The sequence below is a fragment of the Xiphias gladius genome, chromosome 15 (genome assembly GCF_016859285.1).
Source record: "Xiphias gladius isolate SHS-SW01 ecotype Sanya breed wild chromosome 15, ASM1685928v1, whole genome shotgun sequence".
Classification (NCBI taxonomy): Eukaryota; Metazoa; Chordata; class Actinopteri; order Istiophoriformes; family Xiphiidae; genus Xiphias; species Xiphias gladius.
This window is the reverse complement of record NC_053414.1, coordinates 16,608,589-16,627,005: the sequence shown is the minus strand read 5'-3', so window position 1 is coordinate 16,627,005 and position 18,417 is coordinate 16,608,589. Positions and strand designations below refer to the sequence as shown.

At 41.3% G+C, this 18,417-nt stretch overlaps 1 protein-coding gene across 3 annotated transcripts in view; it reads left to right on the top strand.

Moving 5' to 3' along the window:
• The first annotated feature begins 690 nt into the window (after positions 1–690).
• Positions 691–18,417, top strand: part of lcorl (ligand dependent nuclear receptor corepressor-like) — a 19,967-nt gene continuing 2,240 nt past the window's right edge. The window contains exons 1-7 of one of the 3 annotated variants that reach the window (XM_040146874.1): positions 691–809; positions 1,634–1,699; positions 4,324–4,412; positions 4,569–4,695; positions 5,772–5,996; positions 6,147–6,222; positions 12,996–18,364. In XM_040146874.1, coding sequence (XP_040002808.1) covers positions 716–809; positions 1,634–1,699; positions 4,324–4,412; positions 4,569–4,695; positions 5,772–5,996; positions 6,147–6,222; positions 12,996–18,364 — 6,046 coding nt within the window. In that variant the 5' untranslated portion in view covers positions 691–715. Of the gene's footprint in view, positions 810–1,633; positions 1,700–4,323; positions 4,413–4,568; positions 4,696–5,526; positions 5,634–5,771; positions 5,997–6,146; positions 6,223–7,151; positions 11,757–12,995; positions 18,365–18,417 lie in introns of those variants that run through there. The other 2 variants (XM_040146877.1, XM_040146876.1) reach the window with 2 other exon arrangements.

Below are 18,417 nucleotides of genomic sequence, written 5' to 3'. Positions count from 1 at the left end.
TTAAGATTTCTTCAGTATCAAAGTAATTCACTGATAGTTGTCAGTATATTTAATGAAACAGAGCAAAAAATGAGCTGCTATTATCTAATTCGGCGTACTTAAACTTAAACAAACTTTTTAAACATACTGTTTCGTGTAAAAGTTTGCATCTGTTCACACTACTGAGGACTTTAACGTTTAATGTAGCATTTTCGTAAATACTTTTTTGGAGGAAAAATAATATTGATGTTTGCGCCCATACTCATTATATACATGTATAGGATAGAGAAAAAAACCGTCATTAATATCTCCCACGGTCTTCAATCGAGGAGAAAAGAAAAGCGAATTAAATGAGGTAACGCCACATTGCCTGTCTACTTAAACAGCCTAGGTCATGACTGATAACCACCTTTTCCTTTTCTCGTAATTACTACATCGGGATCTCGTAATTATGAGTTCGTTCTTTGTAATGATAAAAAAGTGAGTCATTATTATGAAAAATATGCCTCCGAAATGTTTTCTGTTTTGTGAATGCAACGCGCTGCCGCACACCGCTGTCAGTATGAGCTGTGAGGCCCCGTTCGGGGTAAAGTGTCCCTGTCCCTGTCTCCGTGGAGCCTGCTGTCCCCCTAGCGGCCGGCTGAGGTCGTGACAGCTGCTCCGCTGCCCACGTAAAACGTCCACAATCGCTTCCTGCCGTTCAGACAGAGGGAGAGAGAGGGGGGAAGGACGCAGAATGGCGACCGTGAGGTGCCCCAAATGCACGATAGAAAGGAAAGGGTTTCGGCGGGAACTTGATTCTTGGCGACACAAATTGATACATTGCGTTGGTATGATCCATGTGCAGTTTCATATTTTGTAAAAAATCGACGGGCTTCAAAGAGATTTCGCCCCTAAGCCGGGCGATCGCTACCCTGAGCTATGTTGGATTGCTAGCTAATGCTAGCTAACTGATAGCTAGCTAGTAGCCTGGCACCGTAGGTGGCCAGCTTCAGCGTTTTAAGTTAAGCAGGCTAATATTTACCTGCTGGCTCGCTGTTCGAGTTGGCTCCTTTTCTTTGTCCCCCTGAGCTAGTTAGCTACTCGCCGGTCCTAGCTCTTTCCGATCCTGTTATATGACTGAGATGATACATGCAACATTAAGGCGTATCGTTTAATTTGTAGCTTACCGACAGTCAACGTCGTTAGCTAGATTTGTTTATTGACATATGCTGGCTATGCTAATTCCGTGCTAACATGCTATGCTAACATTATCGCTGTTGATGTTATTTTGGGGGAGGGGATTGTTGCTACGTTAGGAAAGCTAATGTCAGTGAAATATGAGAAAAGAATACATTTCAGTGGTGTCGGGTAACGGTTTTCCACGTACTGTTTGCTATTTTTAACAATGTTTTACGGCGCAGAAGCCGGTAACGTTAGGCTAGGTCGCCCAAAGTTAGCTGGATTTCTTCTTGTTTATAAAGTTTAATCACAGTGACATCAAACCCAGAATACACAAAACATAATTGCAAAGTATGAATGTTAACTAATTGCTATTCACGAGTGAATAGTATAGTATTAGCACTCGGTATTAACTAATGCAGGTGTTTACTGTCTGCCTGAAGTTAACACCTCAGTGTACTGAAGGATTGTCTCTGTTTATTTTGTCTTGTAGGGTTTGAAAGCATTTTGGAGGGTATCTATGGCCCGATGCTGCTGAGAGACCTCAGTGTTTTTGATGGTGGGTTTTTGTGTGTATACATTTAAAAAACAAAAAAAAAAAATCGTGATTGCTTTGTGTAATCATAGGCGTATTGTATATTTATTTATTTTCAGCAAAAAAAAATTGAAAATACCAAAATCAACCATGCAGTAGTCTGCCTTTCAATACTTTCTGACATCTCCATCCTGTCTGCAGCACTCTCACCCAAGCACATTTGTAGTTATGATGTAAATTTAAAAAGAAAAAAGATTTAATTTTTTTTTTAATTCTTATTCCTTTTCCCAAGCAGGGCACGGAAGTGTTGAGCAGATATTACTCAGGCAGGAGTAAACAGTACATTGTAAACAAATCAGTATTCAGTATTATGTGTCACTTTCAGATTTCCAGTTTGACAGGGATATAATTTTACCTATGTTAAATTTTGAAGTTGGACTCAACTAGAAAATTTTAAAATATTCATATACACTGCTACTCATTTTAGAAGGGATTAATTTAATTTTTTTTTTTACATTTATCTTTAGAATTATACATAGGTAATAACAAAACTCTTACCCAGAGGGAAAACAAAGCATCTTGGGCTTTCAGACAATATGATTATGACCTCCCAGTGAAGTTTAAACGTATTTTGTAATTAAAGTTTTGAAGTACTTCAGACTCAGAAGAACAACAATAAAAGAAATCCTTACATAACTTCTGCATTATAAAAAAAATGCAGCTATACAGTATATTAAAATATAGCAGCGAACCACAAACCTTGCATTCATTTAAGAAGACAGCATGGTATAGACCTTGAAAGAGCTGTCAAACCAACACAAGTAAAAACAGCACTAGCGTAAGAAAGTACTTCCATGGCACATTGGTCCCCTAACTGCACTTGGTTTTGTCTGTTCTTTTGTTTTTTAGGCACTGTCAGTCAGAAGAGTTAGGGTTACGCTTCAGGTACATATAAAATCTAAAATGAATAAAACCAAATGGCAGCTAAACTGAATCCTGTCAAAACAGCTTTGAAATATAGTGTATTGGATCATTGCAAATGTATCTGTTTCATCAGAAAGGGATATACACCGTCAGCCCCTCCCCACACTTATCTATACAAATATACTTGCATACATTAAAAAAAAATAAACCTTTTGAATTTTTTCATTTAGAAACCTTGAAATTATCTATACTCACTGTATCTCTACTATTTAATTTAGCTTGCAACATGCCTTTACAAGGCCCATAGCACTTGATAGACACCAGCAGCCAAAACACAGCTTGCTTGACACTATCTGTGGTCTCAGTGAGGTCAGCAGTGCCATCTGGAGACTAGACAGGAACATAAGATGAAGTGTGATAGAGACCAGGCAGACATGATCAACTGCTTAGTCAAAACACTGAGTGTAATTAATTTATTTGTCCCCAGTCTAGTCATTTGTAATGAATATCAGCCAATGCTTACCTAGTGTGGTTGTATCTGCTTTTATTGACGGCAGCTAGGGGTTGGCGATATAAATAAAATCTTTTGACGTGGTGTGTGTAATTTTATACCTCAATAATGATATGTCATCATATAGAACATTATTTGGATATTCAATTGAGAAACCATTTAGAGATGCAATCCAGTATTGTCATAAAGCAGTCCTGCTCTTTAATTTGCAACACAATTGTCTACAACCAGGGTTATTAGAATAATAGATACATTGGTACAAATTGTAAATTAAAAGAACCAAAAAATCCTGCAGATTATGGTTTTCTCACACATATAGTTTATGATCTAACAAACCTGTCTACAAGGCTTTGTTCAGACTGCAGGCAAATCCGATGTTTTTCCTCAAATTAGCTCTTTAAGACAGACTCTGCACTTTTTCAAGTGATCAGATCAGATTTGTGTGTCCAGACAACTACCTCAACTATCACTGTCGGCATGAGTTGCTGTGGTAACGACATACGCATAGCTATGCTGATGACGTGGCTTATGCGGAAGCATGGGAAATGGCGGTGCATAATCTTGCCCTCAAAACAATCATGTTGTCAAATTATGGTGCAAAACTGCTCCGGCGTTGTCTTCCATAGCCCCAAAAACCTATACTCCGAGTAATGCAATCTTTGAAGTTCTATTTGAGTGGTCAGAGCATCCGGACTGAAACACATCTGTAGAAATCAAATTGGAATCGCATTTAAAACCACCTCCAAATGTGGTTTGGATGTAAAAAGTGCACTACATGTGTTTTTTTTTTGTTTTTTTTTTCTTCGCTGTTCGGACTTTATAAAATCAATCCGGATACAATCTGGATATGCCACAAAAAAAAAAGGATTTGAGCTGGCAGTCTGAAAAAGGCCTAAGACTTTCTCGAAAGCTTTGTAGTAAGTGTTAACTGCTATAAGTTGTACAACAAAATCGTGAAACATTTCTATAGTCTATTGTTAGTATTTTTTGTTATGTTAGGGTTTGGCAAAATGACAAAGTAGATCAAAAAATGATAGAAATTTGTCAGTAGCATGTAAAGTGTTCTCATGGCATAAAGTTGGCGGGATGATACAGCCTGGAAGCCACTACTGCCTCTTTTCAAATTATTTAAAGGGATCACAGTATGAGGCTGCTTGATTCTTGATGTACCCTAATTTATTAATGCCTGGTTATGTGTCATTGTGTCTTTTAGACTGTGAACCTGAAGAGGTGGATGACTGGTCTCCAGAAGCAAGCTGCTCTCAGTGTGCATTTTGCAACATTCCCCTGGACAAACTTAGTGTAAGAATTGTCAAAATATTCCAGAAATAGAGGTTAAAGTCATCCAGTTATCAAAATTATATTGTTTGATTTAAGATATAGAATATTACAGAATATACTATATTCATAATAGGAAAAACAGTCAATAAAGTAACTTTTCTTGTTTTTTCCTTTCAGGATCAAGTACCTGCAGCCACGTCGCCCCTCTCCTCCCCCTCTGATCACTCTCCCTGTCAGGCTCCAAGCATCTCTGAGAGCAGCCAGTCAGCTCACAGGTTTCTCCAAGCTGTGTTTCACAAGAAAGGTAAGTCATGTTTCTTTCTGCCCTGTGGAGCATCTACAAACATGTCAACTTATGACATACTAAAGCTCCTGCTGTAGGTGCACAGCTGTCGGCTTTCTTTTTATGGTTATTCTGTCTAAAAGCAGTAACATAAACAATACTCTAAATCAGTGTATTTGAAAAACGGGACTGGTCTGCTTTGATTTGTCTGTCTTGAAAGGCTCCAGATTGCTTTTGTGTTCTGGCATATGGGCTTCCCAATAGAATTAACTGGCACTAGCACTAGCTGTTAGCAGACTTTCATGAGTGTATCCCTTTACAAATTTTCAAATCCCATTTTCTCAAATGACAGAATTTTTTAGGCAGACAGTTTCGGTTTGATGTACTCATGTTATATTAGATATCCCTCTATGATGTTGCTGCTGCCACACCAATAAATTGGAGGTGAATTGAGTTTCAATTGTGTTCATTTAAACATAACATTTGATCTATCTTTTCACAAGCCATGTCCCGGTTCTTCTTGATAACCCAGACTTCGTTGTCGGTAGTTTATCAAAGGACAATTTCTTCCAGGTAACTGATTATACGCAATGTACACAATCACATTGATGTAATAGTTATACAAAAATGATGTGGTTTATTCCCATAAACATCATTCACTTACATAATTGCCCACAGTGTCCTAATACAAGGTAAGGTTACCATTATAAACAGTATAAATTTGTCTACTCTGCCAGTATCTGACGATATAGATTGTCAAATTGCCTACTCCTCTGGAAGTAAGCAAATAGCAGATTTTAAAGTTAAAAAGAGGGATGTTTTCTAGCTATACGTTTTTTATTTCCTAATGTTTTGCCCAATAACAGTTTCCTGTTATTAGGACGTTTTGGGAGACACATGTCACTTTTGCTGCTTCGTTGGGACCAAGATCATTTTTGTCATAATGGACATATTGCAAGGTGTCAAAAATCTTTGTAATCACTCAAAACATCCCAAAATTTCTTACTGCTATAAGAATAGCAGAAATCATGCTTGTTATGTCACAAGTCGAATCCTCTCATTTTAACTTCTGGCTGCATCTGTGCCCTCTTTGTTAGATGTTCCCCTGGGCTGTGATGCCAACATCCCTCTGGTTGCCCAGGAGCTGATGAAGAAGATGATACATCAGTTTGCCATGGATTATGCATCCAAGTGTCTACTCCACACCAGTACAAATGGTGTTACAACAAGGACCTCATCACCTTCGTTAGAAACATCAGATGCCCCTCTGGACCTCACAGTGAGCCGAACCCAGGAGGAGAAAGAGAGTGAGCCTGAACTAGGTAGGGAAAGCATTAAACACAATTTGAATTCAAAGCCAATAAATGTTTCCAGCTCCTGAAGTTTTAAGACTGTATCACTGACGTGCCCTGAAGGTACAATTGCAACGTGATTCAACTCCTTGCAAGTTTAAACATTTTTTTCTGTAACAGATGGCGTGCTCGACCTCTCCAACAGGAACTCTGCCTGCTCAGCAACTTCATCATCATCTAATCACAAAGCTTCTGGGTAAGAGTTTTGTTATTCTTAAATTGGTTCTGTCGATAAACGTCAGTTGTATTCGACCTTGTGGCAAAAAGCACGAGGAAGCCTTATCATTACTATTAGTGAAAACTGGGGTTCTTCATAAATACGGTAGTAAATTTACATAACCTAGGCCTTTTTGTTCAAACCCACTTTGACTAAAACATTACTTTGCATGTGAGCGAATCCCCATTAAGGATATGGCATGGCTAAGGTTTGATGGTTAGCATCAGTATTGTGTTGTGTTACTTTCATTTTCACCAATGCTGCTTGAAGTCAACTAATTAACTCCTCTCTGGCCTTAATGATATGCCTACTCCTTTGTTTGACAGTACTTTGGGTCAGTTCATAGTTAGTCATTATGAAGAGTTAGCTTGTGTTTGGTGCTTTGGTTCTACGGGGTTGACTCTTTTATCTCTTGAGCGGTAACGTCACAGCAATGGCACCGTATTATAACATTTGCCAACAGCTCAGGATTGTACGATGAGGAGAACATTGCAGTACCTCACAACGATTTTACCTCCTTTTTTACTGATCCAGTTATGATGAGTTTGATTATTCAACTTCCAAGCATGTAGGATTCTCACTGAAGGATATCACAAAACTACAGGGGTTGTATGTGAGCGCAAAAGTAACCCCAGCCATTCACAGACTGTCCCACCTGGACGTGAAGAGGCTTTGCCACACACAAAGAATGTGTGTGCGATGAGAGACAAACAGCAGCAGTGTGTGTGAGGGCCCAGAAACAGACTGAAAACAAACAGACATGAAACTTAACAGTCACAGTGATGTTACCAACACAAGGCATAAAGGAGTGGACCCCTCGCTCTGCACCTCCCCTGTCCCCTATGCCAAAATCAAACCCCCTCCATCACCTCCATCCTGACCCTGCTGTTTGGTCCTCCCATCCCTAGGAGGCTGCACAGGCAGAAGGAGGAGTACATTGAGAGGAGCTGGGAGCTGTCTGAGGGGTTGCTGTCCAAGGCCTTAAAGGATATACGTTCAGGGAGGCTGCAGGAGCAGCGGGCCGCCTTGCTTTATGGAATACCCCTTCACACACTTAGGCAAGGCCTGGACGGCTCGGCTGAGGGAAGGCTTGGGATGCTGCACCAGCTTGCACCAGGAGGCAGAGATTTCAGGGATGAAGTGACATCGTACAATGTGATGTCATCAATGCTGGGTGGTGAAGCCCGTCTAGTTCTGCAGAAGGTGGCGGCGTGGGCAGAGCGGGCAGATATCGGAGGAGCTGCAGAGGAGAATGGAGATTTAAGTTTCCCTTCATCCTCTCTTACTTTTTATCAGCCAAGTGGTCTACAGAAAAGCCTCCCCCACTCATTTCCCCAACTCAGGGATGTTCTCCTGCCCCCACGAAGCCCCACTCCCAGTCTGGAGCCACCCACACCCCTGCGTATTCCTCAGGTCCGTTCCATGTCTGACCATAACAGGTCGATCCCAGCTGAGAATTGCAGCATGGCTGAGAGCCTGTATCAGCGTACCTCATCAACAGAGGGTACTGCCAGTTCATCGACAGCTGCTGCCAGACCTTCGCCTCTCTTCAAACTCAGACCTCCTTTCTTCGCTCAAGGCTGTCCACACAGTGCCAACCAGTCACCTCATCGCCTGGGACCACGCGGGTCCTCGCTGGATGATTCAGAGGAAGGGGCAGGTAGCCGGGATAAAGACAAGCAACCGAGAAAGAAACGTGGGAGATACCGCCAGTACGACCATGAACTGATGGAGGAGGCTATCACCATGGTGATGGCAGGTCGCATGAGTGTTTCCAAGGCCCAGGGGGTTTATGGGGTGCCCCATAGCACACTGGAATACAAAGTCAAGGAGCGTACTGGAACACTGAAGAACCCACCCAAGAAGAAATCTGCCAACTTTTGTTCATCCAATTCCAACTCGTTTGTTTCTGGTACCATGACTGGTTCAACAAACTCAGGGACTCTTGCCTCAGCTGCTGACACAAAGAGGTTCTAGACCACAAAACACCTCCAAAACTCCTCAACACTTGAAGTCATCACCTCTTACAAGACACACGTTTTCTGAAGACACTTGTTAAAACAACACATGCCTTTACAAAATATATAGATATTAATATTCAGGTCTTTTAACTATGTGTCTGTAATGTGATAGTCATACTTTTAGCTGTATTTCTCAAGCTTAGTCCTGGTCTTTAATTAAAGCAGCTGCGAGGTGCAGCATTTTTCCAGAGGCAGTGGTGCTCGTTACAGCTATTGTTCACAGGAGCTGCTAAACTCAACAAACACCTCGTAGCTTCAGTAATTTCACTAAAGCTAAAAGATCTTTAAGGAGATGGCTTGGATTATATTATCAGTTTACTCTTATCAACTAATCCCATGGAGAGACCAAAACTAAAAATAAATTTTATCCTACTGGAAGGTATTGCCTGAGGCCAAAGCCTAATATAATGAAAATTCCTGTGGCTTTTTTTTTTTTAACAAAAGTGGCAGATGTTCACACTATCTGCAAATAATTTATCAAAGAGGCATCATTTTGTTTTCAGGCATGACTGAAATTTTACTAAATTTTGGGCGCAGGAGTCCACTACTTTTTCAATTGATCTCATTCTCTTATCTAATGCAAATCTTACAGGGGTGTATTTGATTATTTTTATATACAGTAGTTTTTGGATAACACTTTTGGACTTCTATGGGATGAAGGTATAAACTTTATAAGTGTGTAGCTGAAAAGACCATACTTGTAAGTAGGGCTGAAACAATTAATAAGTCAGCTGACAAAAAAAAATGATCGGCTACCATTTTGATAATCAGTTAATCATGCATGTCATTTTTCAAGCACAAATGCCAAATATACCGTGGTTCTAGCTTCTTAAAAGTGGAATTTCCTTCTTTTCTTTGACTTGTGTGAACTAAACTGAATATCTTTGGGTTGTGTTCGGGTATTCTGATAACACTAGCACTTTGAAGCCGTTATTTTTCATTTGCAAGATATTACAGTGGGCATTTTTCCCCATTTTCAGCTGTATAGACCAAATGATTAATCAGGAGAGTAATTGATTATGAAAATGCTAGTTTCAGCCCTACGCGTAAGGATACAGCAGTTGTTGGCTTTGGTCTCGTCTGGATTTGTTGCTAGTAACAGGATAGAATAACAACAGCATTATCCTGTAAAGACAACCAGGATGTTTCTAACTTTTCTTTGTAATGTTTTTATGATTTGGTTTTTCTTCAAGGAGAAAAACTGACATTGATTGTTGTCCACCATATTGCCGAGGATCAAGTATGAGAAACACAGCTCTGGACCTGTTAAAGCTAAGAAAGGAAGTGTGACTCTCATGTTCGCTAGCTGTTAGGTTATTAGGTTATTCAGGTTTGATTCAATTCTTAAAGCTCCTTGTTTATGGAGCGATGATGATTGTCATTTGCAGCTTTCTATCTCTCTGGGTATCTTACCTGGGCTACTGAAGTGACTTAGAGCCATTGTAACAGATTAGAAACTCATTATTATTGTTAGACACCTCTACAAACAGGGCAACTGTACAGTATAAACTGCTGTGGTGGCTACATCTACATTATGAGTTTCTGTTGAAGAGATTAGTTTATGAAAGCCATTTTTGTGTCCACATAGTCTTCTGCTCAATTTGTGCAAGCTAGTCTGAACATTGTATTGAGTGTAGTTGGAATGCAAATGTGCAGCATGTTTTTAAATGTGCATTGATAAGCTTGGGAAATGTATGTTATTGTGTATGTTTACTGTTTGTGAAAGATGTTGTTTTATTATCACATATTTACTAATTCTGCTACTGTAGCTGTATTACTGTAAACCTCATACATGAGTGCTGCTTAAAACCTAACTTTATGGGACTGTTTCCCTGGCACAAAGAAGCGTAGCTACAACAAAAGAGCTAATTTCAACAGATGCGATTCCACGGTGACATGCATAGTAATGTATGAAACTCCAATGACAGATTACTGTTGGGTGTATGGATAGGGTTAATTGTTATTGATGGTTGATTGTGTCGACTACTGGAGGTTGGAGAAAGTTGGCAGTGTGACAATGGCTTGATTCAGAGCAAGGCTTACAGGCTTCTTTGTCTGTGTCTGGGGAAATGCAAAATGTTATGTCTACACTCATGTCTGCCTCTGACATGGGCTTATATCCATTTACATTGCTTCTACCAAAGCAGCAGTTCAGGGTTACCCACACAAAGCTGCTTCGTTTTGTTTTGCTGTGATGTCAGCCTGCCTGTGTGTGTCTCTCTCTCTCTCTTTCTCTCTCTCTCTAACCTCGTTGCCACATATACCTCTGAAATATATCTGCCTATAGCCCAGTGTCAGGTTTCACATCAAAGCCTCTGTGTAATGATACTGAATGTGCTGGGGTATGAGCTTGTATTAGCTTAGGGACGCTTATGAGCTCTTTGTCTCTCAAGGAAAAACACCCAAGTGTAAATTTATTGCTTAAACACTTAAACTTCTTCAAGTAAATTATTATACAGTCAGTCAGCCATTTGGTGGAGTACAAAAGAATTTTAAAAAATGGTTTAAATTCTGCCCTGTGGCATTTACAGGAGCTCTGCCATGTTCTTAGCTAAATATTTATCCTTGTTGGTTTGTATGTGTTATTTGGAATTTTAAGGCTAATTGTAAAGCAGTTTTATTTTTTAAAGCTTTTTTGATCAGATAGTGTGGCATTTCAATCTTTCTAACTCTGGCAATTATACAAATACTGATGTCTCCACTCCTGAATGTCTCTGCTCATAACAGTACACAGTGTCTGTGTCTGGGGCTACAGCATAGTGCAGCATGATGTCTCTACTCTGGAAATGATCTGCTATTTATGTCCAGGGGCCAGTTTGTAGACAAGCCTAAATACCTCTTGAGAAATAGAAAATATGATTATTTAATTGTGTAAGTAAATGGTAGTACATTCTGGGAACACACCTGGGCTTGTTTTCAGATTGAGCTTGAGGCGTTTTTAGTTTTTGGACTGAACTGCTGGCAAATCTTTCAAACAATGTAACATAAATCTGCTATTTATGCATCAATCAATTATTGCACTATGATTTATAAGAAGCATTTTTATTGTAGAAACCTGTTTTGTGTTGTCGCTGCATACTTATTTATTGATTGTGCTTCAGAACTGTGAATTTACTAGTTTGATTGCTGTAGTTCTTGATTTGTAATGGGGCACTTTGATGCAATGTGAAATGTGTATTGCATGAACGCTTTTAAATGTTAGCTGATATAATTTATTTTGTCCTAAAATGACACCCCTGCATATTGTGGTTGTTTGGTGCTTATGTTAAGAATTACCTAAGTGATTTTTAAAAAAATATATGGTTATCATAACAAACTCAACAGTAACACTACAGGATGTAACACACTTTGACTGTGTCCAGCCCAGTACAACCCTGACTAGATCTGGACATATACAGACAATTGACAAAGTAAAGGAAAAACCTGAAAAATTAGTGAAGAAAAGGGATTACAATGCCCCCATCCACAGGGCATGAGAGGTCACTGAATGGTTTGATGAGTATGAAACTGATGTGAATCATATGCTGTGGCCTTTGCAGTCACCAGATCTCAACCCAGTTGAACACCTATGGGAGATTTTGGACCAGCGTATTAAACAGCGCTCTCCACCACAATCATCAAAACAACAAATGAGGGAATATCTTTTGGAAGAATGGTGTCCATCCCTCCAGTAGAGTTCCAGCGTCTTGTAGAATCAATGCCAAGGTGCATTGAAGCTATTCTGGTGGCACATGGTGGCCCAGAACCTTACTAAGACACTTTATGTTGGTTTTTCCGTTAATTTGTCACTCATCTGTGCAGTAATTTAATAGCTGGAAATACTATCCAATATGAATTACTTAGAAAATTTTAATGTTATTAAAATCAGTGACTTACTTTTATAGTGAAATATTTCACTCACAGGTTCTGATATAACTGTTAGTTTATTTGAACATTAGAGGGTTTTTGAGCTGTCAATTTGTTGGTGAAAGTGCTGTTGAAAAGAACATTTTGGTTTTCGCGTTTCTACAATCGTTCCTTCTGCTTTTAGCAGAATGTTATCATTTGCCTTCAGCAACTCATCAATAAAACAGTTCTCTAATCAGCTAACTGTCATAATTTTATGAATATAATGGTTTTTTTCAGGATCTCTCAGATTATCAACAGTTTAATAGGACAGTTGCTCTATATTGCGGGCTTGACAAAACCTTACAATGGCAGTCCTGGCTTCAAAATTGCCATTAAGTTTCTTTGCCCACCCAAAAATGTTTCACTTCCGTTCAGAGCAAAATTGCATAAAAGTGTTTCAGTTTCTTCAACAGAGAATACCTCTCATGTCTGAATATTCCTATGTGGATAATTTTTAGCTAGTACATATAAAGAATAATAATATTCTGATGATGCTAGTAAATGCAGACAATACAGTGAGCTGCAGTTTGCATATGCTGCAGGTTACGAACAACTTTTCTAATACAGCATTAAAAAAAACTTGGAAATGAGAGATGAGGCCGGATTGTTATGTTTGCCTCATTAAACAGACCCCAGTATTACAGAATATTCACACGTGGTTAAAGTGGAAATCAAACATCAGACCATAGTATGAAGGAATTAACAAAATCTAAAGTTTATTGTTGTTTAGAACATGATTAGATTTGTTCATTACACTGCATCAGTACTTATTGTTTCTCATTTGACCCTGGGTCAGCTCTGAGTAAAGCCTCCTAACTCTCATCTTTGCATTTTTGCCTCTAGCTCCCTGCTGCCATCATTTATGGAAGTACTGAGAGATCTGGGAGGGAATAAGTGTCGTCAGAGCTCTGCATTGGATGCTGTTCTCAGCTCACTCTGCCCAGCACACTGTTCTTTACTCTACCAGATCCTGAAGCTGGCACACCAGGAAGAATTACTGTCTTTGCTTAATCACAGACCCGCAGGTCAAACTGAATCTTACTGCTGTCACTGTGGTGTAAACCCACATGATAATGTTACCCCTCATGCAGTCACACTTAGTGAATGTAAAGCCCACAGCAGCAGCCCATACTACCCTTTAATGGAGTGTGATCATGAAGGTCATGGCAGCACAATGTACCACCGAGGAGATTCCAAGTCCAGTTGTAGCATCCATCTCTACCCTTTAAAAGAGTGCAAAAGTGAAGGTTCTCTGGGCTCAAGCTACTGCTGTGTGCGGAGGTGCAGGATGGAAACTTACACTGTCCTGTGCCCCAAGAGGCTGCACTGCATTTCCTGCCAAAGCCTGGCTGTAGGTCGTATCAACAACATAGTGTGTTCATTTACATCCTCTCCTCCATTACCCAAATCCCCTTCGTTGTGCACTCCTTCCTCTAGCTTATGCCCTTCCTCATCGATCTGCTGTAACCAACACACCCCCCACTCTTGTCCCTGTTATTCAAACCATGCCTGTCTGATGCAGGTCAGGAACACAATAGAAAGAGGGATTGTAGATGGAGATCCTGCTTGTCCTGTCCTTAAGAGAGAGCAGAGCCCCTCTCCTCCCCCTCTTTCCCCTATTCCCTCAGACATCAGTAAGAAAACTGATGAAAAGCCACCCTCCCTCCTTCACCACAGACAGGAGGAGGAAACAGTTAAAAATGGTCTTATGAATGCAAGCCACTACGAAGCAGCCATAGATACAGCTAGAGAAGAGGAGCTACAATGTAGGACCCAAAGAAGTAGTCAGGCTGATCAGAACCCAAGTGGGACTTTACTGCAAGACGTTGTGAATCGCTTCAGTGAGAAACTGGAAACAATCAAACCCCTAGAGAAGGACCCACCTCTGGTTTCCACAGCTGTTAATGTTTCTGAAAAGGAGCAGCTGCAATCTCCCTCAACCAGTCAGAACCTGCAGTTTCATGCCGATGCCCATCTGACTGAAATCATCACCAAAGTGCTTCACAAAGGCAATGGTAGTGACTATAATCTCAGTGAGCTCTTCAATCGCCATGATAGCAAGGAGCCGAAGTCACCTAATACCCGTTCCCGACGTCGCCAGGAAGTCCTTGCTGCTATAGCAACACCTGCTGATGACTCTTCAACCAGAAGGCATAGCTTACAAATTAAACGGGAGTTTGCCATGCTTGACCAGTCCTGCAATAGGAGAAAGGTGCCACCAACAAAGAGGGCAAGATTGAATGATGGAAAGGTTACTGTAACTACATCATGCGTGTCATCAGAATCAAACCTAGTTAAAGGGGAGTCTAAAAGAGAAATTGAGGTAGGTTTAGAACCTGTAGAGAAACACAGAGTTTGGGAGGGACCACTGGACATGTTATCTGCAGAAAGTAACAGGGATGAAGTAAAAGATGAGATACAGACCGTTATATTAACAGAAGAAACTCAGATCCTTAAAGCAGAGGAGAAACAAAGGGAAATATCCAGTGAGGAAAAAGATATTACTCTTTCAGGCACTCAAATACCCACCCCTGAGCTGCAGAGCAAGTATGGCAAACAAGGCTCAAAAGGTCACAGTGTACAAACACAGGTAATGACAGTGGCTGCATCCTTGGCAAAGCAGTGTGTCCGGCCATGTAAAGAAGATGGTGAGGTTAGCTGTGCTGGAAGTGATAAAAACCATGAAGAAGCCCCATCAGGTCAAAGCTCTGACAGTGACAATAGATCAGATGAAGGTAAAGATTGCCATAGTCATATTAGAGAGAGGAAGAAATGTCACTCTAAGGAGTCAAGGAGATCAAGAAGAAACATAGTCCCTCCACAGCGGTTCTCCTCCTATGTCACAGAGCCCAGGAAAATGTTCTTTGTTGCATGTTTCTCTGAAAGCATCTTTAATCAGAGAACACGAAAGGACAAAGTTTTGACATCTAGCACTTTGGATGCCTTATCCAAAGATCCAGATGCTAAGGACACACAGTTTGAATCAACAAATGAAGTCCTTCTGCCCTCACCTGAACTTCCCACAGGGAAGCTTGCCTTTGAATCAACACAGAGAGAACATTGTGGACCATCCTATATGGAGTCAAAAACGGTGGCTGCCAAAGAGAATAGTCCTGCAAAACACAGCTTGGACATTAGGACAGATGGCAGCGACTGTGCTGCCAAGCCTTTTGGAAGGCTACGATCATCTCCAAAAAGACTACAGGTCTCAAATGTAGCTTCAATAATGCCCAAAAACCCATCAAATAGGAATGTCACCATTAAGTCTGCTCCCTGTGTTGAGAAACCTCCCAACTCCCAAATCCAATACACTAGTCCAATTAAGCTCATGTTTGTATCACCAGTTAAGGATAAGGAAGGAGTCAGATATAGTCTCAAATCAGCAGGCTCTGGTTCTAGTGTTCTAGCAGAGGAACCCTTTGACCCATGTGAAGTGTCTTCATGGTCAGGGACACCTGAGAAACGCAAAAGCCACAGCACTGAGTCTCCTACTTCAAAAGTAAAATCTATTTCCTCACCACTAAAGTCTGCTACCTCACCTGCAAGAGTTGCTTGTTCACCAGCCAAGTCAGCTTCTTCACCAGTCAAGTCAGTCTCCTCAACACCCAAAGCAGCTTCTTCGCCAAACAAGTCAGCGTCTTCACCACACAAGTCAGCCACTTCACCACACAAGTCGGCATCTTCACCACACAAGTCGGCATCTTCACCACACAAGTCAGCATCTTCACCACACAAGTCAGCTCCTTCGCCAAGCAAGTCTGCATCTTCATCATCCAAGTCTGCCTCTTCACCTAAGTCAGCTTCCTCATCACCTAAAATAGGTCCCAGAAGATCAGGCGAAGGTACTCCAACTAAGCGTGTAGCTGGAACTGAGAGCCAGAGATCACCATGTGACTTATCTTTTCATGAATCAACTCCTCCAAAAAGGCGTCCAGGCCGGCCAAAGAAACTGGGACCACAGCTGGAGCAAAAAGTGAAGAGGCCAATTGGTCGACCACGCAAGCAGAAGGCTGTGGATTCAGTAATTGGGGCAAAAATGGTAAGTGGAAAATCTGTTTTAGCATCTGACGCTGAGGAGAATGTAAACAAGAACCTCAAAATAACAGTTGTGTATGGCCGTTCAAGGAGAAACAAACGAATGGTGTCTGAGGGCTTTGACCAGCTGCAAACAGAATTCCATGATGCTTGGCAAGCAGTGGGCCTTAAAAGTGACTTGGGCATTTTAATGCACAACTCTAAGACCAGCTCAGGTAGTATTGAAACCACCTCAACAGAATTGTCAGAGGATTTCGATTTTGTCAGCCCTGTGAAAGAGTCTGCCCCTCAATCCAGCAGTAACATCAAATGTCAGAAGCGGGATGATTCTGTACCCTCAAGGAAACCAGGTAGACCTGCAAAAGTTAAAATCTCTGGAATCTCAGTCACAGTAACCACAGTGTCACCTCGGCAACGCAAAATTCAGTTAAATAAGGATACTCGGCAGTCTCCTGAAACACTAATTCATAAGCAAGTACTTCTGCCAGAATTTAAACCTGCCAAGGAACCCTGGACAATCAGTCATCAGTCAACAAACAAAAACTGTCAAATAGAGAAAAGGATAGAAACAAAGGATGAAAGTAAAGGCAAACTCCCCAATCAGGCTGTAGCAGTGCGTCACTCAATGAGAGTGAGAAAGCCCTCGATCCACTTTCTGCATGCTGTCGCCACCTCCACCTCTAGATCATACAGCCACAGTAATGCTCTGCTACGGCGCTCTAAACAACTTCTGCTAAATAAGGCCAGCAATGAAAGGAGAAAGGAGGAACAACAGAGTAGTGTAGAAACTTCAGGGGAAAAAAGACAGCTCTTTGGACAAGACAAGAGGAAGAACTCTCAGGACCTGAGCAGAGTGGCAGGAGTATCTGTAGACTCAATCTTTACCCCAAAAGAGACACTAAGGTGGTGGGCAGCATCGGCTGAGGAAAAGACAATGAACCAGGAGCTTGCCAGGCGAATACGACTCATCTCTGACACCTGGGTGTCAGACACTGTGGAGAACCAAGAAAAAGAAATTGCCTTTAATTCGAAATTAGGCACTAAAGGCAACAATTCATTTACCAGGAAGTCAAAACATTCCTCTGTGGTTCAAACATTGTTCGATTGTCCTCCTAACAAGCCACGGTCCTGTAGCATGCAGCAGCTCTGCTCCTGGTTTATGCAGACCACAGAAACACAGTCTCTGGCTATTGTCAAGAAGGCAAGCTCCCGTAATCCTTACGAACTTATGCACTTCCCTCGTTCTGCCAGTAAAAAAAGTGTTTGCCACAGTCCTCAGGCAGAGCGACTCCGCAAACACATCAAGAAGTTTGCTAAAACTGTGCCAAAAAGTCCTTTGCAACATCAACAGGCTCAAAGAAGGTTGAGGAAGAAGAATAAGGCACCTCTGCCAACACATAAAATTAGTCGACAACCTCTCACGCCTAGGTTTGCAACAGACAGGCTCAATGAAGGAGTCCAATGGTGGAGAAGCAGAGCATTCAGAAAATACCAGGCCACTTTATTTAGAGCGAGGACAAGGTTCCTAACCCAGAAAGAAAGGGAGAGGTGGCAAAAGAGACAGAGAAATACGGAAAACATTAAAGTAGCTACAAGTTGTTCAAACGGACATGCAGTAACTGGACTACAACCAACACGTAAAGCATTACGCAGATCAGCAAAAGATCAGTTATCTGACTGTTTGGAGAATAGTTCTGCCACCAGTTCTGTTGACCAAACTCAGGAGCCTGTGGATGTACCCAAAGAGCAGAACCTCTGCTCGAAAGCTTGGAGTCCTGAGACACTGAAGGAATGCCGAGTGTTCCTGAGGAAGATCAACTCTCCAGACAATGAATCAACCGAGGAAGAGTGGGACTCCTGTACTGTGACACTGGATGACGGGTCACCCTCTGCATACCTGTTTGCAGGAAGGGAGAGGGAACTGGTAGGAGTTGTTAAAGCTGTGAAAACTGAAAGAAAAAGGAGCATGAATAGGAGGACTGTCTCCAGAGAGGCGGCAGGTTCTGCACCTAAATCAGTCCAGGAGCAGGATGAGATGCCAGTGGGGAGGCAGAAAGGCAAATACAGAAGTCCTGGGGTTGCGTCTACTGAACCACCACAACCACCACCAGCGAAAATGTTGAGACAATCGCGAATGAGGGGCCTAACCGGGCCGAGATGGTGTGACTTTGTGTTTGGTAACTACCTTGCTTCTTTTATTGAATATCACTAAAGACATTGACGTTTATCA